The sequence below is a fragment of the Sinocyclocheilus anshuiensis genome, unplaced genomic scaffold, assembly GCF_001515605.1.
Source record: "Sinocyclocheilus anshuiensis isolate Anshui unplaced genomic scaffold, SAMN03320099.WGS_v1.1 scaffold726, whole genome shotgun sequence".
In the NCBI taxonomy this organism is placed as follows: domain Eukaryota; kingdom Metazoa; phylum Chordata; class Actinopteri; order Cypriniformes; family Cyprinidae; genus Sinocyclocheilus; species Sinocyclocheilus anshuiensis.
In genome coordinates, this window is record NW_015542365.1 from 533,355 (window position 1) to 559,802 (window position 26,448).

The window sequence follows — 26,448 nt, forward strand, 5'->3', positions numbered from 1 at the left end:
TACATATTGTGCCTCTAAGTATTGAGTAAACCGCGATTGGATTTGATCCACAATTCACAGGTTTCTGATTCGCAAATTTTGATTTGACGAATTCAGAATTATTTTATTTAATCCGATTCACAATGAGATTCAATTAAATTCAATTATAGATTTGATTCTATATTTTTTAATGCATTCATAGGATTATGTAAATGCTTCTCCTAATGTGTCTTAGGTTAAAAAAAAAGTAAGATTATTACACTTTGAAGTAAACATTAAACATGTACATACAGTGCAATGTGCCGATAAAATATTTTAGAGCCAAGCAAACCTAGGAAAGCACTATTTCATTTTTTTTTTTTTTTTTGATTTTCTTTCCATAAAATATTTTAGAGCCAAGCAAACCTAGGAAAGCACTATTTCATTTTTTTTTTTTTTTTTTTTTTTTTTTTTCCTAAAAATCATACATTTTTGTACAATTCACATTGCAGTAATTTGTACGAAATTGCCACCTCGTAAAATAGTTCTGTTTTCCTGTAAGATCAGGTTGTGATATCTGTGAGGGGAAAAAAATGGCGAATTGGTGGCTAATTTGTATGAATTTGTACGTATTCATATGATTTGCTTACACCCCACTGCTGATTATGTTTAGGGGTGGAGCGTCATGATTTTCTTTTTCTTTTTTTTTCTAAAAATTGTACATTTTTGTACAAATCACATTGTACTAATTCATACAAAATCGCCACCTTGTAAAATAGTTACGTTTTCTCTTGAGATCAGGTTGTGATATCTGTGGGAGGAAACAGTTTTGGTAAATTGGTGGCTAATTCATGTGAATTTGTACTATCGTATTTTTACATGTTCGTACGATCTGCTTACACCCCACTGACGGTGTACAAATACAAATTCATATAAAATTCATTGTCACTTTGCTTACGACCCATTCATGTCCAGCTTTTTCTAAATGCTAATTCAATAATATTGACACAATTTAAATTACAATTGATTTTTTTATCATTTAGTGTAATTTTAAACTAAAATATAATAATAAAAACTAAATATATTTTATGTTGAGGAGTACGCTGGTGTTGACTCCTGTCAAACATTCTCTTTGCATTTAGCAGACTTCAGTCACATGGCAGCAGCTCTTTGAAAGTGGAGGCTCTCTGCAGTCAGCTGTCTGATCTCAGTGTGGTTTGATTCCAGCAAGCGCATGTGAACTCAAAGTTAAGCAGGTGTGCTAATGTAAACTCTCTCTCCTATTGATCTGCACATGAACTGCGGCTGTTATAAAGTGTCTCTCTTGAGACCTGCTGGCTATAGTGTTTTGAATATTCTACTCAGATAACTACACGCCTCTGAAGCCTCAACTAAAGTTGAAAAAGTGAAAAAGCATAATAGGATCCCTTTAAAATTTCCTATTATTTTCTAGGTTTTTCCCTATATCCTAAGACCCTTTCATGTCTTCTGCTCCCCCATATAAACAATTATACCAGTAAAACAGAATTTTATCTTATAGAAAACAGAAGTGAGGTTTTTATAATATGAAAGCATTTTATTTTTTTAGTAGTAGTGGCCACACAATGAACTGGCTTTTATCAATGGTTTGTGCACATCTGACTCAAGACCATAGCGCTATTGTCAGAGAGCCGTCATCTGTTCATGTGATAGACAGTAACATGCCTGAGGAAAGATCAAACAAAGTGCTCAGAAAGCTACTCAGAAAACATGTCAATGGCATTTACTGATGGAACAGAAAGGGAGCACAATCCAGTGAAAGGTGATAAGAGTGCGGCACGTGTCTGTGATGGAGAGCTGTGAGGACGTGAATCATGCCACACATAATTTAATGTTTATATATTTAAAATACTGAATAAGACTTTACTGAATCACAAAATGATTCGTAACCAAAACATTTTAAGATAAAAAAATAAATAAAAATCATGTTTCAAGATGCATATAAATCAGCAGGATTTGTAATCAATGCATCGAGAAAACGAGTGAATCGTTAGATCTCTAGCTGATTCAGAATGATTCCGATGACAAAACCAACTCTAACACTGGCCACTCCCATAATGCACATCCCAAACTGAAACATCTATTCAGTACTTAAAGGCGCCATGAACTGCCTTCTTTTTTTATTTTGTACTGTTCTCTGAGGTCCACTTATAATGTTATCAAGATTTTTACATAAAAAAACATCAATTTCGAAGTAATAGGCTATTTTTTGTCCTGTTTTGATCCCCTCATTGGAACGCTTCGTTTGAATAGGCGTGGCAGATTGTAGACTCGGAAGTAAACACCCACTGCTATGATCGGCTAACAGATTTGCAGTTTTTCATAGATGGACGCTGCTGTGATTTAGGTTAAAAACACATAAATACTCAGTACATATCAAACGATTTGTAATAACAGACAAAGCTATAGTGATCACGCAATAAAAACAGTTACTCACACTTGTGTGGTGTGACATTAGTGTCGGATCCAATATATTTGGCACAGCATCGTCTTTTAGTTTCAATCTTTCTGAAAATCCTGCATCGGATTGTGCCTTGTTTGTAAACGAATCCGCAGTAAAATGAAGTGAACAAAGGACCAATTCTTACTGACGTGGTCTGTAATTTCATTAAAAATAAAGTTCAAATAACTTTTAAAGTTATTCAAAATAACTCTTTCCTAATGTTGGGATCAGAAGGAAGGTGAATGCAAAGTCTTTTTTTCCACAACCTGGCACTGAACAGCATCTTCTTGTCTTCGGTAACCATCTTTATCGTTTGATTTCTGTGTAGACATGCGTTTGCCTCTCTCATTATTTACACTACATGTGTGAATCGGTGGGCGGGGCTAAACAGACAGTGATGTCGAGGCAGGCACTGATTTTCCTCTGCGGAGGCGGGGTTTAGCCACACTATTACGTCATAAAGTGGCAAATTCCACAACCTGTCGTTTTGGTAGATTGGCTTCAATATAAGCTGTTTTTAGACTAACAAGAAAGTTTTGAGTTCTGAAACTTACAGGATGTTTTTAATGGTACAATGACCTCTTATATGTGAAAGATCAAGAGAATTTTGATTTCTCAGTTCATGACCCCTTTAATTTCCACAATTCTTCAATAAACACTGAGCCATACCTTTGCAAAGAACAAACGCCCCAAGAAAGTTATTACGAGCAGGACGGGGTCGCACCCTCTTCCAGGTGGGGTCATCTGAGGATTTGAGGCGGCAGAGCAGCACATCTCTCTTACAGCGATGCGCGGCATCAGGCTGATAATGGTAGTCCATGACCCGTGGCCCTAATTTTGAAAAGATTCACTTTTTTTCAGACAGGTACAACATGTTTAGGAATAGTTCTGATATGCATCTCATTTTTTCATATCACACAGTTAAGAGGTACAGTACCTATGCGACTGTAACAAGCATTACAGGCCTGTCTGAACTCATGTGTGGCAGCCAGAGGGTTTCGTGACAGCAGAGAAAGGTTGGTAACAACTGGTCCATTCTGTTGGAAGCAAGAACAATTCTCTGACTAAGTGATAACACACCCTTTTTTACAAACATTTTAAGTTATATAAAAAGAAAGATTGAGTAAGACTATGAGCTAAAACTGAGCAGTTTACAAGTACAGATCAGTTAAAACTCACTGCATTGGTGGGATTATGATTCCGCAAACTGGGGATGAAACTGTGAGAGATTCGTCCACCTAATATTTATAAAGAAAGGAAAATGCATGGGATAAAAATGCTTGAGTTATCAATATTAAGTTATTGTCATGTCAAGACATTTTATGAATTATTTAAATACAAGTATGAAGTCAGCAAGGTTTTATTAATGTTTTTCAAAGCAGTCTCTCATGCTCACCAAAGCAGCATTTATTTTATCAAAATACAGTAAAGCAGTAATATTGTAAAATATTATTACAATGTAAAAATTGTTTTCTAGATGAATACATTTTAAAATTAAACGTCTTCCTATAATAGCAACGGAGAATTGTTTTAGTGGATTTTACTCCATTCCTCAGTGCCACATGATCCTTCAGAAGTCATTCTAATGTTGATTTGGTGCTATAGAAACATTTCTAATTATTATCAATGTTTAATACAGTTGTGGTGCTTAATATTGTTGTAGGAACTGTGAAACATTTATTTTTTTCAGGATTCTTTGATGAATAGAAAGCATTTATTCAAAATTGAAATCTTCTGTAGCATTTTAAATGTCTTTACTGTCACTTTTAATCAGTTTAACGCATCCTTGCTAAATAAGTCTTAAAGGGGTGGTTCACAGGTTTTTTTTCTAGCCTTGATTGTGTTTATGGGGTGCAGTCTAACATGTGTTAATGCTTAGTTTTTTAAAAAATATAATTTACCTTTATTCCACACCGCTCTGTCCCTTCTCTGAGAACCGTGCTGATCATTTCCTGCTTTTATGAAGCCCTGCCATCAGAAATAGGCGATGGGCTCTGATTGGTTAGCTTGCCCAGTGTGTTGTGATTGGCTAAACCACCTCTAGTGCGCGTCTAAACATCCCGCCCCTCCCCTCAGCGGTATGTGCTCCGGTTGTATTGTAAACAACGGCATCGTTAATATCACTTATCAGTTTGAGCTCGATTGAGAAGCAGAGGATATTATTGAAGAGGATCGTACAGAACCTGTGCAAGCACGGCTTTTAATGGTCGTTAAAAAAGTGAAATCGCAATCAACCACCCCTTTAATTTCTTTGCAAAACTCCAAAGTGAATCACATTCCAAGTTAAAACACTCACCAGGAAGTGTGTACTCAGAGAGGGAATCCAGTCCTCCTGTGCTTAGTGATCCAGACCCCCCCTTCCCAGCAGTGTCTCTAGCTCCAGAGCTAAAGGAGCCAAGGGAGTCCATCGTCTGAGAAGAGGCTTCGCTTTGACCTAGAACTGAGGAGGACTCCAGTGGGCAGAGCGGACTGACAGCAGAGTTGAAATATGGAGTCATTAGCTGAGCAGAGGATGCTGGGAGACCTGGAGAATATGGAGGCCTCAAACCCACAGCAGTGTTTGGTAGGTTAGTAGGAATGGCCCCTTGAACTGGGTTCTGATGGATAGATAAGAAAATCAGTACTTTTATATTGATCACTCCAGTATTGAGCAACTATATCCCACAGATCTCTATTTCACTCACCACACTGACCTCAGCTCCTTTAGGAATACTTTCCAGCAAGGTGTCCAGACATGAGGTGTCCTCATTCATCACACATTCACCCATGTGTTCAGATACAGGCACAGAGTACGGCACCCGCCCCGATGGCTCCTGACTTGGGCTTTCTGGCATATCTTGGGGCACAACTGGGCTCAGTGAGGGCATCTGTGGGTCATCACTTACTGGGATTGGTGTAGCCAGAGGAGCAGGGATGCACTGGGCACTTGTTAAATCTGTGGGATAAAGATAAGAACACTGAATCACCCAATTAATTTTTGCTTAATGAATATTCAATAATGTACTCATATTTTAATTAGATTTTTAAATACTATTATATATATTTTAAATACTATTATATATACCTGATCCAATATCAGTCAAAGACTCAAGACCATTTGATGAGGTCTGAAAAGAAAGAACAAGGAGGTTTGTTAATGTAATCCAAACCATGCAATTCTCAATTTACAAAATAGCTTTTATTTTATACAACAACTTTATGGCCAACAGAGGGAAGGTCTGGTTTGGTAAAACTTGCCTCCCCTGTAGGAGAATTAGTTTCTCCATTGCTGTCTGCTGCAGATGTTGTAGAATCAAGCTGAAATACGAATGTGTGATAATGTTGGGATGAGTACAATTATATAAACTGAATATTTTAAATATTTTAACCTAACAACCTAAAAGACAAACCTGAGGGCTGATGTACGCCTTGCGGATTTTTAAACCAAGTTTGTTAGCTAGATCCTGAGCAAGCTCACTGACTTGCCGGTCCTGTGTAAAATAAATCAAGCAAACAACCAATGTTTTGTTAGTTAAGCATTACATGAACTGGCAAGACAAGTCATACAAATCTCTATGCATATAATATATCAAATTATATGAAGAGTTTGGTTCCAAAACGCTATAAATCCATTTTGATTAATTTGAGTAAAAATGTGTTTTCTTTACCAAGAAAGTGGCGAGATGAAAACCACTATTTCCTGTTTCAAACTTTCTCATAGCATCTTTAGGTTATAATAACATTAAAAATTCAAATCCAGATTTTGATTTTCATAATTGTTTTTATAAAAACTGATTATTTTTTCCCCAAAAGTTATTTTTCATATTGAAACTGTTGAAAATACACAACAAAGTAAGTTGATCCACATATGACAGCCTCTGAACTTTGTCAATACTAATCTTATTAACAACTTTCTTTTTTTCTTCCCTTCCGCAGAAACCACCACAGGTTCATCAATGCGGTCAAAATTATTCATTTTTTTAGGGCTGCACGATAAATCGCATGCGATTGTCATGCGCATATCGTCAGTAAAGCCGGTTCTGTGATTAGTAGTAAATCTCCATCACATGCTTTCAGATGGAGCGGCATTTAATACACAGAGCCGTAGCTCACTGACAAGCTACGCAATATCGCGTTCATAAAAGAAAGCAATTCATCTGCGTTTATGAACGAGATATTGTGTAGCTTGTCAGTTACTGTTTGCAATGCGTGGAATGGTGCGCTGTGATTGGTTGAGCCGATGTATCGCATTCTGCAGAGAAGGGAGACTGGCGTTTGTCGCGGTTTGGAAAGATAGGGAGAAAACAAGACAAAATAAGATGGCGGATATCGCATTTTGCGTAAAATTCAAAATTGGCTTTTCAATACCGACCAGCTACAATACTGATTTTGGCGGGAACTCAATTTTTTTTTTTAAATGGCGTTTATCGCGTTTTGGAACCAACCTCTTCATATGTACTACCGTTCAAAAGTTTGGGGTCGATAAGATTTTTTTATGTTTTTGAGAGAAGTCTTGCTCAGTAAGGCTACATTTAATAAAAATACAATACAGTAATAGTGTAAAATATTACAATTTAAAATAACTTTTCTATTTTCATTTATTTTAAAAATTAAATTTTTTCCTGTGACGGGAAGTTGGATTTTCAGCAGCTTTACTCCAGTCTTCAGTGTCACACGATCCTTCATAAATCTTTTTAATTTGCTGATTTGCTGCTCAATTATTATTTGTATTGAGTTATTAATATAGGTTCTTATTTTGATAAATTCTGAAAACAGGCTTTGCTACTTAAAATTGTCTTTTTTCCAGGGTTCTTTGATGAATAGAAAGTGAATGAAAAGCAGTAAAAGACGATATCTCCGTTTGCATTGAACTTTCAGCTTAGTAACTTTGCAGATATTGTTTATGCTCAAACAGCAACATTACACACTAACTAACGTTAAAAAAGTGAAATCGCAATCAACCACCCCTTTAATTTCTTTGCAAAACTCCAAAGTGAATCACATTCCAAGTTAAAACACTCACCAGGAAGTGTGTACTCAGAGAGGGAATCCAGTCCTCCTGTGCTTAGTGATCCAGACCCCCCCTTCCCAGCAGTGTCTCTAGCTCCAGAGCTAAAGGAGCCAAGGGAGTCCATCGTCTGAGAAGAGGCTTCGCTTTGACCTAGAACTGAGGAGGACTCCAGTGGGCAGAGCGGACTGACAGCAGAGTTGAAATATGGAGTCATTAGCTGAGCAGAGGATGCTGGGAGACCTGGAGAATATGGAGGCCTCAAACCCACAGCAGTGTTTGGTAGGTTAGTAGGAATGGCCCCTTGAACTGGGTTCTGATGGATAGATAAGAAAATCAGTACTTTTATATTGATCACTCCAGTATTGAGCAACTATATCCCACAGATCTCTATTTCACTCACCACACTGACCTCAGCTCCTTTAGGAATACTTTCCAGCAAGGTGTCCAGACATGAGGTGTCCTCATTCATCACACATTCACCCATGTGTTCAGATACAGGCACAGAGTACGGCACCCGCCCTGATGGCTCCTGGCTTGGGCTTTCTGGCATGTCTTGGGGCACAACTGGGCTCAGTGAGGGCATCTGTGGGTCATCACTTACTGGGATCGGTGTAGCCAGAGGAGCAGGGATGCACTGGGCACTTGTTAAATCTGTGGGATAAAGATAAGAACACTGAATCACCCAATTAATTTTTGCTTAATGAATATTCAATAATGTACTCATATTTTAATTAGATTTTTAAATACTATTATATATATTTTAAATACTATTATATATACCTGATCCAATATCAGTCAAAGACTCAAGACCATTTGATGAGGTCTGAAAAGAAAGAACAAGGAGGTTTGTTAATGTAATCCAAACCATGCAATTCTCAATTTACAAAATAGCTTTTATTTTATACAACAACTTTATGGCCAACAGAGGGAAGGTCTGGTTTGGTAAAACTTGCCTCCCCTGTAGGAGAATTAGTTTCTCCATTGCTGTCTGCTGCAGATGTTGTAGAATCAAGCTGAAATACGAATGTGTGATAATGTTGGGATGAGTACAATTATATAAACTGAATATTTTAAATATTTTAACCTAACAACCTAAAAGACAAACCTGAGGGCTGATGTACGCCTTGCGGATTTTTAAACCAAGTTTGTTAGCTAGATCCTGAGCAAGCTCACTGACTTGCCGGTCCTGTGTAAAATAAATCAAGCAAACAACCAATGTTTTGTTAGTTAAGCATTACATGAACTGGCAAGACAAGTCATACAAATCTCTATGCATATAATATATCAAATTATATGAAGAGTTTGGTTCCAAAACGCTATAAATCCATTTTGATTAATTTGAGTAAAAATGTGTTTTCTTTACCAAGAAAGTGGCGAGATGAAAACCACTATTTCCTGTTTCAAACTTTCTCATAGCATCTTTAGGTTATAATAACATTAAAAATTCAAATCCAGATTTTGATTTTCATAATTGTTTTTATAAAAACTGATTATTTTTTCCCCAAAAGTTATTTTTCATATTGAAACTGTTGAAAATACACAACAAAGTAAGTTGATCCACATATGACAGCCTCTGAACTTTGTCAATACTAATCTTATTAACAACTTTTTTTTTTCTTCCCTTCCGCAGAAACCACCACAGGTTCATCAATGCGGTCAAAATTATTCATTTTTTTAGGGCTGCACGATAAATCGCATGCGATTGTCATGCGCATATCGTCAGTAAAGCCGGTTCTGTGATTAGTAGTAAATCTCCATCACATGCTTTCAGATGGAGCGGCATTTAATACACAGAGCCGTAGTTCACTGACAAGCTACGCAATATCGCGTTCATAAAAGAAAGCAATTCATCTGCGTTTATGAACGAGATATTGTGTAGCTTGTCAGTTACTGTTTGCAATGCGTGGAATGGTGCGCTGTGATTGGTTGAGCCGATGTATCGCATTCTGCAGAGAAGGGAGACTGGCGTTTGTCGCGGTTTGGAAAGATAGGGAGAAAACAAGACAAAATAAGATGGCGGATATCGCATTTTGCGTAAAATTCAAAATTGGCTTTTCAATACCGACCAGCTACAATACTGATTTTGGCGGGAACTCAATTTTTTTTTTTAAATGGCGTTTATCGCGTTTTGGAACCAACCTCTTCATATGTACTACCGTTCAAAAGTTTGGGGTCGATAAGATTTTTTTATGTTTTTGAGAGAAGTCTTGCTCAGTAAGGCTACATTTAATAAAAATACAATACAGTAATAGTGTAAAATATTACAATTTAAAATAACTTTTCTATTTTCATTAATTTTAAAATGCAGTTTAATCCTGTTATGCTAAAGCTGAATTTCCAGCAGCCATTACTCCAATCTTCAGTGTCACATAATCCTTCAGAAATCATTCTAATATGCTGATTTGGTTCTCAAGAAACATTTTGTATTATCATCAATGTTGAAAACAGTTATGCTGCTTAATATTTTTGTGGAAATCAAGATACATTTGATCCAGGATTCTCTGAATAGAAAGTTAAATAAAATAGTATTAATTTGAAAATGAAATCTTTTGCAAAATTATAAATGTCTATACTGTCACTTTTGATTAATGAATCTTTGTTAAATAAAAGCATTAATAAATAAAAATAAAAAAATTCTAACTTCAAACTTTTGAATGGTATGAATAGTAATACAAATTGCAGATTAATGTGCCATTCATTCGGCAAATAAAAACTCACGTGAGGGGCAGTTAATAGGCATCCGGTGCCACACTCATAAGCTTCTCTGAGTCTGCCCAGCTCCCTCAGACAAAGTGCCTTCCTGTAGAGTGCCCTGCGACTGCCCTCCGACACACACAGTGCACTATCACAGTCCTGCACGCCCCGCTCAAACTCCCCCTAAACATAAAATACAAGAGAAGTCGGATTTGCAGAAATTGTCTTTGCAACACTAACTGTTGAATTACTACATAATTTGCACATACGGAATTCCAATTGACCAATAAAAATCTAACTTACCAGACTATAATGTGCAGCTGCCCGGTTCACATAAAGGCTCTCTAACAGCTCAGGGGGAATGACCAGTGCTTCAGACTGAGCATAGCGAGCTACATTCACACCCTCACTGTAATGGACGGCTGCCTGTCTCCACTCTCCATCGCGATACACTGAGTTACCTTCATCCAGCAAATTACATACTAACTGAGTCAGGAATGCCTGAGGAAAGAAAGCAAGAGAGTTTATTTAAATTAAGCTCATGAAATACAATAAATATGGATTATCTAGGTGGGGCCATTTTTCTTCAGCAATATTACATATAAATCATACCTCATAACCTTCAGGTTCAGGGAAAGGCAAAGATGACCTGTGGCAAAAAGAAAAATAAATTTAGCAATTTTGGGATGATAAACACATCAACACAGAGTAGAGGGGAAGCGGTTAATATTATATCTGAATTATGGAGATGCAGCACATAAGTCTACACACTTACTGAATGAATCCCAAAGCTTTCTGAATTTCTTCCTTACGCTTTTGTCGTTCTAGATCCATAGCTGTAAAACAACACAACCAATAGGCAACATTTTAAACGTTTCATTCAAACAAAACGTATGGTGAAAAAATAAAAAAATACACTTTGTAGGGACAAAACATACAATTACTGCAAGTGATTTTACAAAGGATAAAATCACAAAATGTTACGTGAAAACATTTCAGTTATATTTGTTTAACATTCTAAGTAACATTTGAAACGGATACTGCAGTATAAAATGTAGTTTCAGTAATTAGTGAGGAAAAGACTAAAGATTCAAAGATTTCTAGACATAACTGAGCACAATTAAGTAATTTAACACATAATTATATGCACAAACAGTAGATATTACAGATATATTATCTCTAAGGCCTAAACTTTGAGATAAGCAACTCCGATCACATCCCCGGGCTCGCCTAGGAAAAACACCCACTAAAGCAACTCTCTCCGGACTTGAGAAATCAAAAACAAATACCAGCAATCCTTTAGTCGTACTTTAAACACTGCTCAATATAATTTAGAATATATAACATTTTACCGACTTAACGCTGAAAGGTAGTGCCAGTAGAAAAACACACTAATGAGAAAGTTAACTTGCACAGGCTTCGGGTTAGCATTAGCTTTAATGCTAGCTAGCGCTCGGCTAGCCCGCTAATGCTGTCAACTTCAGGTTTGTTTACACCAATTAATATCAATGATGAGTTTTATGTGCCGACACAAAACAGTTCCAACAAACATCCAAAACATATTCATAGAGTCTAATATTTTATAATTAAATTCTAACGGACCTTTTTCTACAAAATATCGTATAAAAATCTCTTTAACATTCTCCTGGTAGCCAATTAGCAATCTACATTTCGCGAACTGCTGCAGCGAGGACGCGTTTAAAGCCTGGAATAAAGCACCAGACAATAAAGTAAACACTAGAGCGGTTTGGTTATTAAAATTCTAAATACAAGTTAGTCTTCATTTCAGAAGTCCAGCTAAAACAGAACCGTATAAGGACATTCAACCCACCTAAGATTTAAGATCTTCTCTTCCACCAGGAACTGTTTGTTAAAGCAATAAATCCCTTTAACGATCAGGTAAAAGGTTTGGGTGTTTTATTCCTTCAAAATCATACTTTTAATAATTAAATCGCCTGCCCCAAATCAACGGACAGAACACGTGCGACTTGAGTCGTTTCCCCCAAGTAGAGCTCAGTTGAACTAAAGCGTCCAGGCTGTGAGGTCCTAAAGGCAGAGAGATGGAGATTTTTTTTCTTCTTTTTCAAGAGGAGCATTCAGCCACTAGGGCATGGGTGACTTCCTTTACAATAACTTGGCAACTCTTTCATAAAGCAAACCCAAAACTCTATCTTTTTTTTATTAAAAATAAGTTTATTGTCTGCCTGTTAATTTAATTTAGATACAAATGTCTCTGGTTTGGAGAACAACTGTTTATATGGATATTATAGCATTATTATATATCTATATTAGAATTTTTGTAGCTTTTAAATGATAGGAAAGCATAAATCAACTAAATAAATAATGTATCTTTTTTTGACTAAATACTAAATAATAACAGTAGCTGAGACTGTATCACATCAACAGAAGGAAATAAATACATAAAGATTTTCATAGCCATCTATCATAGCTAATAGCTTTAAAAAAGATGTAGTTATTTTCCAAGTATTTGCAATATATATTTTCCCAACATGTTTAGTGATTTAAAATGATTACATCTCCAAAATGATTCATCTTGTGTAGTAAAAATGCGACAGGGCCCACATTAATATATTATTCACAGACTGGAGCTCTTTCAGCATGTCATTAAGTGTTCAAAATGATTTGTGTTACATTATGTCTAATGAAAGTGGAAGAGCCCCAAAGTTTTACAAAGCAACTGAACTATATGCCTCTAAATGTCAATTTCTATGTACTTTATAAGTGAACTGAGAAATATCACAGGAATATTATTGTTATTATTATTATTTGAAATTTTAGAGTGTCAGAGGGCTGCCCTGACATGAATATGTCCAGATTTAACCTTATGCATGGAAGGCTAATTAATTAAATTATTTGAAATTTTAGAGAGTGTCAGAGGGCTGCCCTGACATGAATATGTCCAGATTTAACCTTATGCATGGAAGGCTTCTCAAGAAGGGTCAAAGCATAATACTTAATCATAACAGTGGTGCGATTTGTGCTGTTTTTTTTTTCTCTACAATTCACCCCCAAGTTAAAATAGGCTTGAAATGTCTCATATTTCAGTTTATTTTTTTGAAATGTACTTTTAACTTACTTTTAAAATTGAACTTCCTGCGTATTTTCATCAACAGTCACAATTTCCCCAATACCTCCTTGGTTTTTCAGTCAACCTGAAGTTGATTTACAAATTCATGAATGTATTGAAAAAGAACAGAATGACATTATTATCAAGAACTATACAACAGAATACATCAGAACAGTTTATGATGCATTTCTTCCAATATACACAGATGGCTCAAGAAACCAAGAGATAGGTCGTACTGGATCTGCATTCTATGTTCCAGAATTTAAAATATGGGAGATTAATGGATGGGACTTCAGTATACAGTATACTGCAGAAATGGTGGCAATTCAGATGGCACTTTGTTTGGGTAGAAGAAGTGATGCCGAATAAGGTTGTAATTTGTTCAAATTCAATGGCATCCCTAACCAGCCTTCCAACATTTCAAACAGATATGATATCTTCATAGAAATAATGAATATATTATATAGATTAAGACAAGCTGGAATAATAGTTAATTTTGTTTGGGAACCAGCACATGTTGATATACCAGCGAATTAAAATCTGATAAAATGGCTAAAGAGTCACTTAAACTTAACACTCCTACTATTTCAGTTTCAGTAAGTAGGATTGAGGGAAAAAGTATAATTAAAGAAGATTGCAATCAGAAATGGCAAGGAAATTGGAATGACTATAAAACAGGAAGACATTTTTATAATATACAAAACAGGGTAAGACAAAGTAAAATGATACTAAACTTAAGTAGAGAAGATCAGATCATTTTAACAAGACTAAGGATGGGCCATACAAAACTTAATTCTACACTTCCCGAAATAAGAAAGCACAGTACAGGATTATGTGAAATATGCCAAGTGAAGGAAATTGTTGATCATGTGTTGTTAGGTATGAACAGGAAAGGACTGAAAGTCGAGAACTACAGAATATATGATGCCGTGAAATTACAATCTGCAACATATTAAACACAAAACAAAGATCTGGTAAAATAATAAAGACAGTTTTAAAATTCATTAAGAACAGTGGACTTAAGAATAGAATATAAATCTCATAATAGAAAAAATTATGCACTTAGACTAATATCACTTCACACTCTAGCACAGGGGGTGGCGGTATGCACCTAAAAAGCTGGTATGCGACCCGCCATTAAAATCCACAGAAGAAGAAGAACTTCTGGCGAGGACCATGCAAGTAAGGGTCGGAACAAGTTATTCTAGGACTTACTCAACAGATAACGGGACCCCACAAGGAAGGGTGTGTAGCCCAGTTTTATTTAACATAATGATAAATGACATATTTTCAATGATTGGACAAGGATTTGGTAAATCTTTATATGCGGATGATGGTGCCTTGTGGAAAAGGGGAAGAAATTTAGTATTTGTGGAAAGTAGTATGCAGAAAGCAGTTAATGAAGTGGAAAAATGGGTAAATAAGTGGAGTTGTAGTTTGTTCAGATTCATATTCAGTATTAAACAGTTCAAATAGTGGGAAATCAGCATCTAGACAGGATATACTTTATTAAATTTTACAGAATTCATATAGAATAAACCAAACAGGAGTAAGAGTAGAGTTTTTATGGACACCTGCCCATGTAGGTGTAGAAGGAAATGAGGGGGTGGATAAGCTGGCCAAGTCAGCATTGAGAAACGAAGAGATTGACATAGAAATTCCTTTAAGTAAAACAGAAGTAAAAGGTATTATTAAAACAGCAGTTGGAAGTATGTGGCAAGACGTATGGAATAAAGAGTCAAAAGGGAGACACTTATTTAGTATTCAACAGAAAGTGGGGATTGAAAGAAAGGTATATGGAAACAGAAGAGAAGATACTGTTATAACCAGGATCCGTATAGGACACTCTAACCTTAATTATTCATTGCATATAATAGGAAAAAGTGAGTCAGATAGCTGCAGTTACTGTGGAATAACAGAAACAGTTGAACATGTGCTCTTACATTGTGAGGCATATAATAGACAAAGAAAGCAACTTGCTGAAAAACTAAGAGATATGGAAATCAATGACATTTCAGTTATGAATATATTTCAGAATGCACAGAAACATCTAAGGGTTTATGATTTTCTTCTAAAATATCTGAGAGATACAGATTTGATTAGAAGAATCTATTTTTATTTTTTTTATTATTATTTTTTTTTATATTAGTAGTATATAATATGTGCGTTCATCGAGGCCTCACACTCCATCCCAGTAGGTGGCGGAAATGCACCTTAAGCTGGTTTGCCAACCGCCATTAAACACAAAAGAAGAAGAAGAAGAGCACGGCAAGATTTAATATATGAAGTATTACAGTACTTGTTTAGAATTAGACAATCAAGGATAATGGTATACTTCCTATGGGTACCAGCTCATACTGGGGTGGAGGGAAATGAGGAAGTGGACGGCTTGGCTAAGATGGCTCTGAAGCACTCACATAGTGAAATTAATATAGCAATTAGCAAATCTGAAATCAAGAGAATTATATCAATTGAAGTAAGAAAGATATGGCAAAAGTTATGGGATAGTGGAATAAAAGGAAGGCATCTTTACCAGATACAGGGGTGTGTAGGTGAAGAGAGAATAAGATGTGGGAGTAGGAAGAAAGATGTTATTATAACAAGAAGGGAAGGCATCTTTCCCAGATACAGGGGTGTGTAGGTGAAGAGACAATAAGATGTGGGAGTAGGAAGAAAGATGTTATTATAGCAAGAATGAGGATTGGACATTCAGCTTTAAATTTCAATTTACACAAAATAGGGAAGCATGAAAATGGAAGATGTGATAAATGTGGGAATCCAGAAACAGTAAAGCACATTCTTCTAGAATGTGATGCGTGTGAAAGAGAAAGAAATCAACTTAATCATAAATTAGGTTTGATGGGACATGATAAAGTATCACTCAAGATATTACTAGGGAATAGACAAATGCAATCAAGAATTAAAGAAGAAGTGTTCAATTGTCTAAAAAAGACAGGAAATATGGAAAGAATATAAATTGTAATTGTGGTCTAATTTTTTTATTATTTTTTTAAACGTCCCTCTCTCTACCAAATCTGTTCACTCCACACTCCAGATCAGTAGGTGGCGGTAATGCACCTTTAAGTTGGTTTGCCAAAACCGCCAATAAACATCAGAAGAAGAATAAGAACTTCCGGCGTTGCTAGGCTCCTCCGGAATTAGCCGTTTGTTTACACATTTCTTGGGCATCATCGAAGCAGCCGTGAGGAGAAACTAAAGCAGCGGTGTAAGTTTTTTGTTTTCGTTGTACATGCATTTATTTTTTTTAAATCTGCTATCTATCGATATATTGAAGAATATGCATTTATAACTAGCTTCTTGCCTGTTACTTGCTTAGTAACTAGTCCCTCGAAGATAACGGTAATCACCTTATTATTATTATTTTAGCTTATTTTATGTTATCTTATTGCCATATTATCGCCTTATTTGACTGCCATTTTGAAATCAAGAATAATTGCCTTTGGTTTGCTTAACTGGACAACTGTAATTAGCCTGATGTGGACACTGTCTGTCATTATATGTTGGCTACAGTGATTAATGCCGAAAAGACCATTGAAATATGTCATGTTGATGCAGGTTGGAAAGTCTGACTATTCACTCCAAAATGCCCTTGTTTGGCAACATTTTCAGTCCCAAGAAAACACCACCCCGGAAGTCTGCATCCCTTTCTAATTTACATACAGTAAGTACAAGTTTCTGTTAGTAAGGTGCATTTCACATTATATAATATGTATTTAAAGGCCAAATCATTTATTGTTTTTATCAGCTGGATCGGTCAACACGAGAGATTGAATTAGGTCTGGAATATGGATCTCCGGTGATGAATATTGGTGGCCAGAGCTTGAAATTTGAAGATGGCCAGTGGATCTCAGGTATGGCCTCCTACAATAAAAAGACCAATTAAATGTAATGTAGTTAGCCTGTTTGAGGAATGTAATGAATGTCTTTGTCAATCACAGAGTCAGGAGGTAATGTAGCAGGAAAAGAGGTACAGCGACTGAAGAAAAGGAATCTGCAGCTAGAAGAGGAGAATAATCTCCTCAGGCTAAAGATTGAGGTTCTTCTTGATATGGTGAGTGTTGAATGTATGTAATGCTCAAAGCCACAATAGCTTGAAAAATACGTAGGCTAAATCTTTATACAGTTATAAATTTCATTGTGCAAACTGCAAAGTGATTTAACTTTTTTCCCTTAAGCTTTCAGAGTCAACGGCAGAAACACATCTAATACAGAAGGAACTTGAAGATGTGAGGAGTAATTCTAGGAGAAAGAAATGATGAAAGGAAATAAAGGGGATTCAGTCTTTTTTACTTGTACTGTATATACAGTATATGGATTTTACAATGAAACTGGTGTAACTATTTTAAGACGATAATTAATTATCACTAACATATTACACAGTTGTATTTTGTGTTTTTTGCCAATTATATGAAAAAAAACCTGATTTTTTTTTGTCAGTTTCAATTAATAATTTCAGGTCATCTTTATGTTAGCATTTGTTTTTGGAATTTTCTGTTTATTTTGCCAACAGATTTTTTTTTGTCAGTTTCAATTAATAATTTCAGGTCATCTTTATGTTAGCATTTGTTTTTGGAATTTTCTGTTTATTTTGCCTTAAAACATCATATTGTGTAGAAAATACCTTCAAAACTACCATTGTCAAAAAAAACATCTGCTGAATTAAACAAAATGTTATCAGGTTACATAAAATCAGCTAAAGCTCACTTATAATGTGTTTAGAATACAATAACTTGTCTTATAGCCAGTTATAACAAATCTTCATTTCTTTGGCCCCAGTAAGTGCTCTTACATGACAGTCCCAAAACCTTTCTGCATTGTAGATCTGAATGTGCATTCAAATAACAGAAAACAATTACACTCTTTCTTTGGTTCAACAGTAAGATTAGTCAAGAGATGTAAAGGTTTAAACATGTACATGCTGATTTAAGAGGATTTTCATATGGAGTGTGAAAACGCACACCTAGGGTAGCAAACTCTAGATCCGGCATTTTTCTTTTCTTTTTTTTTTTCAATAATAATAAATTGAATACATTTTAATTATAATAAATGTTGTACAAATTTTATGCCGAAGTGTTATTTGCAAAATAGAGCATTATTTCCAAGTTTTCCTATTATGTAGTTTGACCTGTCAAAACATTTCATTTAATATTTTGCTGTTAAACTTCATATTTCCAAACCAATAAAAGAACACTTGTTATTGTATCACATTTGTTTCTTTTTAAACAGATCCAAACTACTTTTATCAGTGTAATGATTCTGTGTTTTTTTTTTTTTTTGAATGAATGAATGAAAATGCATTGTGCAAGTTATTGTACTGACACAACAAGTAAACAACCAAACAAGAATTCTGTAATAGCACTTGTGCTGTCCGGGAATTTCACCTCATTACCTATAAATAAGAGACTTGTAGACAGATTAATTACAGATTATTAGCAGGAAGTACAAGGAAAGGAAGGAGGTGCACCAGCAGTTTATTTAGCAGATTATGCTTTAAAGTAATTCATATGTAACGTTACCGTGCAATGGGGCTTGCTTGATGACAAGACTTAGTGCCTTATGTATCTAGATTATATACATTATGTCTACTAAGAAGGCCAGGTAGATCATACAGCTGCCTGAAGAGATTTTTTGCTATTTCAAAAGCCAGGTAAGACAATTACTTGTGATTCGAGTAACTTAAAAACAATCAAATAATTGTTCTCAAGCTGATTTTTATGTTTATTTATCTACACTCTCAATGCTGGGTTAAAAACAACCATTTCTGGGTTATTTGGCAACCCATCGCTGGTTAAATATTGAACAGAACACATGCTGGGTTCTTTTGTTTAAAGGGGTCATATGATGCGATTTCAATTTTTCCTTTCTCTTTGGAGTGTTACAAGCTCTTGGTGCATAAAGAAGATCTGTAAAGTTGCAAAGACTAAAGTCTCAAATCCAAAGCGATATTCTTTATGAAAGTTAAGAGTCAACCACGCCCACCTAAAACGGCTCATTCTAACACGCCCCCACATGTCTACGTCACGATGTGGGAAGATTTGCATAACGCCGCCCAAATGTTCACGCAAAGAAAGAAGGCGTAACTTTAATTCTTGCTGTTGCCGCCGCTGTCATGTTGTGGAGTCGCTGTGTGTTTCGTTGTGAAAGTGAAACTACTTTGTTTGGCCTTCCAAAAGAGGACACGACTAGAAATCAGTGGTTAAGTTGTATTTACAACACTGTTCCAGAACAGTTCAACCCAAATATTCAGATGTGTGCTGCGCATTTTATGGAAGATGAGTTTCCTGAACCAGTAGCCTACAGTGCTTCAGTGGCACAAAGGCTGTTTATATAAAGTTGGGCAGTTCCAACTTTGCAAGGACAGTCTGGTGCTTCTGACTCAGCCTGTAAGTACGTTTTTGTAATGGGTTTTATTGGTTTTGTTTCGTCCTGCTGGGAGACAGCATCACAATATGGTAAGGGGCGTAACATTTACGCCACACGCTTGAGGCATTCGTCCAATCACAACGCACTGGATAGCTGGACAATCACAGCACACCTCGCTTTTCAGACCGATGAGCTTTGTAAAAAATCGACACGTTTCAGAAAGGCGGGGCATAGTGGAGCAACAATAATGTACATTATGTGGAAAATAATGTGTTTTTTGATCCTTAAACCGCATAAACACATTGCATTACACCAAATACACAAAATAATGCTCTTTTTAGCAACATCATATGACCCCTTTAAATTGCAGGGAACCATGGTTACATAAGTAACCTGAGACGTTTTTCCAGTGCCCTTGGCCTAGGGCTCCTTGTTGAGGCAGTGGTTGGCTGTACTGATTGGACCTCCCTCTGCTGGTGAGTAATGATGAAAACCTGTATTAGATTGAATCGTCCATTATGAAACGGTAATTTTTATAATAAATTGGTAAATGTAATCTTTTTTTTTTTCCTTTCATGTATTTTTTTCCACAGGTTATTTGGTGGATAAGTACAAGAACTATGAACTGATTTTTTACATGGCTGGAGGAGAGCTGATCACTGCTGGAATATTTCTTGCCCTTGCATCATTCATCTTTATTAGCCGAAAGAAACACAAAGACACTCAGCAGAAACATCATGGTGATGTGGCAATCAACCCTAAAAGGGAGGAGAGCTGATCACTGTTGGAATATTTCTTGCCCTTGCATCATTCTTCTTTATTAGACGAAAGAAACACAAAGACACACAGCAGAAACATCATGGTGATGTGGCAATCAATCCTAAAAGATAAACAATGGAGAAACCTGAAAAGTGGGACACTTATGTTCAATTAAATATGTTTTGTTTAGATATGTGCGTTATTAATATTAGTGTCTTATATTGTGTGTGTGTTTAGAATTTCCTAATTTCTAACACTTGCATATAAATGACATAATGTCTAGGCCTGTCGCAATAATCAATATATCGACTTATCGCGCAATATATGTACATGACCTCAATCATTTTTAGTGACGCAATATATCGCCCATTATATTTACTTAAATTAATGTCACTATGTTTTGTACATTCCACTTGCGCATCGCACAACAAAAAGTTGTTATTGTGACAGGCCTAATAATGTCACAACCAGCAAAACCACTTTTGACCATGTGGGTCAAGGATGTTCTTAGAAAGGTTATTTTATATTCATGTTGGTTTTATGTGCTATATGCCTATATGTATGTACACAAAAAATTTAATGTTAAATATCATTTTTTTTATACATTTTAATTGACTCTACATAGAATCAGTGTTGTTATTGTTAACTAAAACGGATACTATTAAAAATCATCTTTGTAGCCTAATTAAGATGAAGCTGAAATAACGAAAATTTGAAATTTTGCCTTGGCAACTAACTGAAATAAGTTTAGGTTGAAATACTTCATTTAGTAAAACTAAAACTTAAATAAAAATAAAGATGAATAGTTTAACTATTTACCTATTTAAAAATAAAATTGACAAAAGCACATGACTAAAACCATAGACATAATAAATACCTAGACACCTCATTGGCCGCTTTGAGCCATTGCTGCGATACGTCAATGCGTCCGCCATGTTTGTGAAGGCAAGACTGCCTTAAAAATAAATGGAGGTAAATGGGGGAGCTGCGTTTTTTTCTGGATAAAAACACGATATGTTTACATTTATCAACCGATTTCAGAGGTTTGTGATCTACATGGAGTTAAAAATAACCCTATGTAGTATAACTGTGACATATACATGTTTTGTAATTTGAATGTACATTAAATGAAATTAAGTTGTTTCATTGCTTTCTCTGTCTTCAACCCCAACATTTTAGCTTTTCTTGTGCTTCAGGTCAGAACACAGCTCATTCCCTTTGAAATACTGGAAGAAAATAAAAAAAATACATCTTTAAGCACTAATAATTTACCATCATTGAGAAAATTGAATAAAACCAGCGAATACAAATCAAAAAGTGACACTCTTGGTAGTCTGCTTTATATTTTGATAGCACTCTATACAGATAAACTCCACAACAAACAATAACAAATGCAACTGATAATCCTTTATGGATCCAGTAAAACTTACAGTTACAGTGGTAAAATATTATGCACTGATACAGTGCAGTCAATACTCTCTTGGAAATGCAGAGAACAGACTTTCTTCAGCTTTCCCTAAGGCTTAAGTTGTCCTGTTTGCAATTGGCTAAAAAGGAAAAAAAAAATATATATATAATAAGTCCACAGATTTATGATAAGCTATGAAATCCTTATAATCAAGTGATGATAAACTTACTCCTTGTAAATAAGTAACGTTAGTGAAATGAAAGAGAGATGCTTTAGCTCCGTCCCTAATCCTGACAGTCTGGCATTGTCTTGTCAAAGTGCTCACTGTACATATTGTGTTCATAACACCATTTACTTTATGATATAAACTGCAATATAAAAGTTAAAACTTAAGATTTAATTTAAACTTTGATTTCATATAAAGTCTCAGCTTTCACAGCTTACTAGCGGCAACTCTCATATCGGGACAGAAGAAAACATACCTGACTCGTCGGCAGCTTGGGCATCTACAAACCGTCACACAATAATAAAAACAGAACGGTCGAGCGGCCAATGAGGCGTCTAGGTATTTATTATGTCTATGACTAAAACAAACTAAAATTAAAGTGAAAACTAACAAAATATAAAAATAAAAGATATTCAAAATATTAAGGAAATTCAAAATATGAATACATTCTATAATGATATGTAAATAATATTAAAACCACATTGCATATAATGAGAAATGTGATCAATTATACGAACATTGCATGACTTTGCATTGGCCTACTGTCTCTAGGCTTGTTCGAGATGCATCGGCGCTGCGCAGACCGATCAGCGTATGACATCAAAGTACCGCGAGAGTAATCGGAGAGCCGACGACTCTTTAAGCTTTTGAATCGCTAATCTCGCGGTACTTCGATGTCATACGCCGATCGGTCTGCGCAGCGCCGATGCATCTCGAACAAGCCTAATGATCCTTGAACATTACTCTTTGACGTTATGATATGAGAAAACTCTGCTGTGATTGGCTGTTTAACTCAGCTGAGAAAACGTCAGCTTTATGACACCAAAAGACAACTATTTCCATAGATTAATCCACAATAATAATATTAAAAATAAATAAATAAAAATTAAAATCCACCATAAGATCTTAATTCACTTTCAATGGACTCAGACTGAGACTTAGAAGAGGGTTCATATTGACATAATCATACACACTTCTTACATTTTGTAAAAAGTAAGCACTAAAAACCATACGCTTACATTTCAGATGAATTATAGCCATTAGGTGTGTTCGACTTGAAGCGGCGTTGCGCAGACCAATCGGCATATGACATCAAAGTACCACAAGAGTGATTGGAGAGCAGACGACTCTTTAAGCTTTTGAATTGCTCTCGCGATACTTTGATGTCATACACTGATCGGTCTGCGCAGCGCCGATGCATCTCGAGCAAGCCTTCCGTCGTGGAAACTATTTAGAATTTTGATTGGCCAACCCAGCAGTCAATCATCAACAGTACGGTCGCCTGACGTCACTCTCAGGAAGCGGCAAAATAGTGCTTTCAGCGGTACCAATTTGAGTTGGCGAGGTTGTGTCGTATTTAACTTTAAAATAGCCCATTTTTAAAAGGTTCACAGAACACAATAAAGTTATTCAGTCCTTTCGGGTATATTTAATTTTAGGACCAGAAATAATATTTTTATTTCTGAGGGTTTTCATCGTCACAGAGTGTTTCAACAATGCCGAGAGGAGGTGAGTATCGTGTGCTTGCTTGATCGCTATTTAACATACCGATAGAGACACTAGTGTAATAAAAAATATATATATGCAAGTTAAATTGGAAGTGAAGGTGAATTTATGGCCCTAGAGTATACTGTTAATGGGTAGAGCTTTTCTATAATGGGTAAATCACGGTGCATGTACCCTAGTACAAACGCAGGCCATGCTGGACCAGTGCAGCCACATGTATTGTCTGATAAGTGTACAGTTTCATCGACGATTCTTATTCATGCTTAGCCTAATTGTGGTATTACATAGCTGCATGTATTGTCATTGCCTCTGAGTGTTTTTTTATGTGTTTATTGATTATTTATTTTACCTTGCCAAACACCTTAGGCAAAAAGGGCCACAAGGGCCGTGGGAAGCAGTTCAGCAACCCTGAGGAGATTGATAGACAGATGAAAGCTCAAAGGGAAATGGTGAGTGTACTAGCCTTCATCTTCTGTCACCTACACACTCCTGAAATTGATACAGTGGAGGTGATGTCTGCTCAGCATACGTTTGTATAATGGAAACCTTGATTCTTTTGGGTGTAGGAAGCGAATGAAGGGGCTGAACGTGGAAGTTCATCAGGATCTGAAGAGGAGAGCAGCAGTGATGATGAAGTAAGTGAATTTAATTCAAATCTCATAAAGGGTTCATCCAGAAATGAAAAGTTTTATTTACTCACCCTCGTTTCAAACCCATAAGTCTTTAGTTAATCTTTGAAATGCAAATGATATTTTTTTATGAAATACAGGAGAAATCCATTTCTGTCCCGCCACTGAAATTCCAGCCAACCAAAATTTTGATGTTTCAAAATATTAATAAAGACATTGTAAATGTAATCCATATGAAACTAATGGTTTAACCCAGCTATTCTGAAATTACTTAATAAGAAGAACAGATTTAATTTAGGCTTTTATTTACCTATAAACAGTGATCAACGCACATATATACAGCACTCCAAATATGGTAAACATAAGCTCAAACTGGCTTGATGTGAGAACCGAAGAGGTTTGTTCTAGCAAATCAAGCAAGTACAGTTGGGCCTTTGCGTTGATCAATGTTTATTTATGAATAAAGGTCTAAATTAAATCTTTTCATCATATTAAGCGATCATGTCTCTTAAGAAAACTTGGAACTGCTCAATTCAGATGGATTACTTTTACGATGTCTTTTTGTACTTTTAAATACGTTTTGGTTGCGAGGACTTTCTGTGGATGGACAGAAATTATGAGAGAATATTAGAAATATCTTAATTTGTGTTCTGAAGATGAATACAAGTCGTGTGGGTTTGGAATGGCATGAGGGTGGGTAACTAATGAGAGAATTTTCAATTTGAGTGAACTAACCCTACAGTATTATGATTATTTGTATTAATACAGAAACCATTTTATATAAGATGGAGATGGTGCTGCAAAGGCTGTTTATGATTTATGAAGGGGTTTATTTTTAATTTTTAAACTGAGTTGATTTCTTCTCTCTTGAAGCAACCTAAAAGGAAAGGTGTTGAAGGACTAATTGAAATCGAGAATCCAAATAGGGCCTCCCAGAAGAGCAAGAAGGTTGTGGAAATAGATGTCAATGCACCTAAAGAGCTCTCACGTCGGGAAAGGTATGTGGGACAACAAATACTTGAGAACCTCAGAGTCAAATAAGCTGTAGTTTTTATTTTTTGCTTTATATATGTGTTTCCCTGTGTAGGGAGGAGATTGAAAAGCAGAAGGCTAAGGAGCGATACATGAAGCTGCATCTAGAGGGGAAGACGGAGCAGGCCAGGGCAGACCTTGCCAGGCTGGCCATTATAAAAAAGCAGAGGGAGGAGGCAGCAAAGAAGAGAGAAGAGCAAAGGAAAGGTGAGCTGATCGCATAAAGTCTTCTAATGAGAGATCAATCAATAGCTATGTTTCCATCCAAAGTTGTGAATTTAACTTAAGCACAAAATTGGAATATCACAAAATTTTTGTGAATACAGCACCGTTTCCATCCAACAAGATGAAGAGAACAAAATAGTTGTTTCCTGATAAACTGGCACTAAATATCACTTAATATTTAATGAAAAGTAATTTGTACAAGAACTATGAATATGAATACCTATGAAAAAGGTAATTTGCTGCAGTAGGAGAAGCCACTGTGGGTCTTTTTTTGTGTTTATTACATTTCTTGTGCATCATAATGCGCAGACTAAATTAAATAAATGCGGTCATGTTTTATTTTACTTTCGGAGGCAGATACCTGCCGTTTGGGAGCGCAGTCGTGTAAGACCGTTCAGGGAGGTTATTATACCAAACCACTTTGACAACAGACTTTGGCTCAGGCATTTTAGAATGACCATAACAAACATTTCAGATACTGTTTAATAGTGCTGGGCGGTATGACCAAAAATTTATATCACGGTATTTTTCCAAATTATACCGGTTTCACGGTACATGAAGGTATTTTTTTTTTTTCATGCATGACCGGGTGTTAACCATATTTTGTACTGATTGAGAGAGGAAATACTGCAGTATATTGACTTAGAATGCCCTATTTTACTGTCATGATGAGTGAATATTGTCAAAAAATACCACACTAAATAGTGACTAAACATGACCCCTTTTAATACATGTTAACCAGGAGTCACTCTCATTTATAATCGCGGCATCGTCTGATAAAATTAACATGCATCTACACTAAAGAGCGGCTATGCGGTTGTTTTGGCTATATTACTTTGTTGTCTCATGCAGCGCACTGCCTGCGTCTGAGTAACAAACTAAAAAGAACAACAAACGAAAAAGTGCATGTGATATTAACAGACGAACTACGCTCATATTTATAATTCCAAACAATCAGTAAGCGACAGGTGCTTGGAAACGCTGTTTTGTACTCATTTATTGACGAATCGGCTGCGGTGCGGCCAACTGAATGCACTGCTTCTCTGCCGCTCACTGCACAGAACAGA

The 26,448-nt window shown here is 35.9% G+C and overlaps 3 protein-coding genes across 4 annotated transcripts in view; 2 read left to right on the plus strand and 1 right to left on the minus strand.

The window, feature by feature from the left end:
• Positions 1-12,186, minus strand: part of LOC107692064 (zinc finger CCCH domain-containing protein 7B-like) — a 20,647-nt gene extending 8,461 nt beyond the window's left edge. The window contains exons 1-13 of the mRNA XM_016490961.1: positions 11,956-12,186; positions 10,900-10,960; positions 10,737-10,773; positions 10,428-10,625; positions 10,149-10,307; positions 8,536-8,616; positions 8,384-8,443; positions 8,211-8,253; positions 7,831-8,081; positions 7,443-7,743; positions 3,620-3,678; positions 3,378-3,477; positions 3,110-3,271 (exon numbers count right to left, since the gene is read on the minus strand). Coding sequence (XP_016346447.1) covers positions 3,110-3,271; positions 3,378-3,477; positions 3,620-3,678; positions 7,443-7,743; positions 7,831-8,081; positions 8,211-8,253; positions 8,384-8,443; positions 8,536-8,616; positions 10,149-10,307; positions 10,428-10,625; positions 10,737-10,773; positions 10,900-10,958 — 1,510 coding nt within the window. The 5' untranslated portion in view covers positions 10,959-10,960; positions 11,956-12,186. The remainder of the gene's footprint in view (positions 1-3,109; positions 3,272-3,377; positions 3,478-3,619; positions 3,679-7,442; positions 7,744-7,830; positions 8,082-8,210; positions 8,254-8,383; positions 8,444-8,535; positions 8,617-10,148; positions 10,308-10,427; positions 10,626-10,736; positions 10,774-10,899; positions 10,961-11,955) is intronic.
• A 4,053-nt stretch (positions 12,187-16,239) lies between these two features.
• On the plus strand, positions 16,240-17,583 carry LOC107692099 (protein chibby homolog 1-like). 2 transcript variants are annotated; one of them, XM_016491004.1, is made up of 5 exons: positions 16,240-16,438; positions 16,789-16,894; positions 16,979-17,084; positions 17,172-17,284; positions 17,409-17,583. In XM_016491004.1, the coding sequence occupies exons 2-5, from the start codon at positions 16,817-16,819 to the stop codon at positions 17,487-17,489; spliced, it is 378 nt and encodes a 125-aa protein (XP_016346490.1). In that variant the 5' UTR covers positions 16,240-16,438; positions 16,789-16,816; the 3' UTR covers positions 17,490-17,583. The 2 variants fall into 2 exon arrangements, with proteins under 2 accessions (XP_016346490.1, XP_016346491.1); XM_016491005.1 differs by lacking the exon at positions 16,240-16,438 and adding an exon at positions 16,445-16,572.
• Positions 17,584-23,234: 5,651 nt separating this feature from the next.
• The window catches only part of LOC107692065 (28 kDa heat- and acid-stable phosphoprotein-like), a 6,948-nt gene continuing 3,734 nt past the window's right edge, over positions 23,235-26,448 (plus strand). The window contains exons 1-5 of the mRNA XM_016490962.1: positions 23,235-23,498; positions 23,862-23,944; positions 24,062-24,130; positions 24,998-25,122; positions 25,212-25,363. Coding sequence (XP_016346448.1) covers positions 23,486-23,498; positions 23,862-23,944; positions 24,062-24,130; positions 24,998-25,122; positions 25,212-25,363 — 442 coding nt within the window. The 5' untranslated portion in view covers positions 23,235-23,485. The remainder of the gene's footprint in view (positions 23,499-23,861; positions 23,945-24,061; positions 24,131-24,997; positions 25,123-25,211; positions 25,364-26,448) is intronic.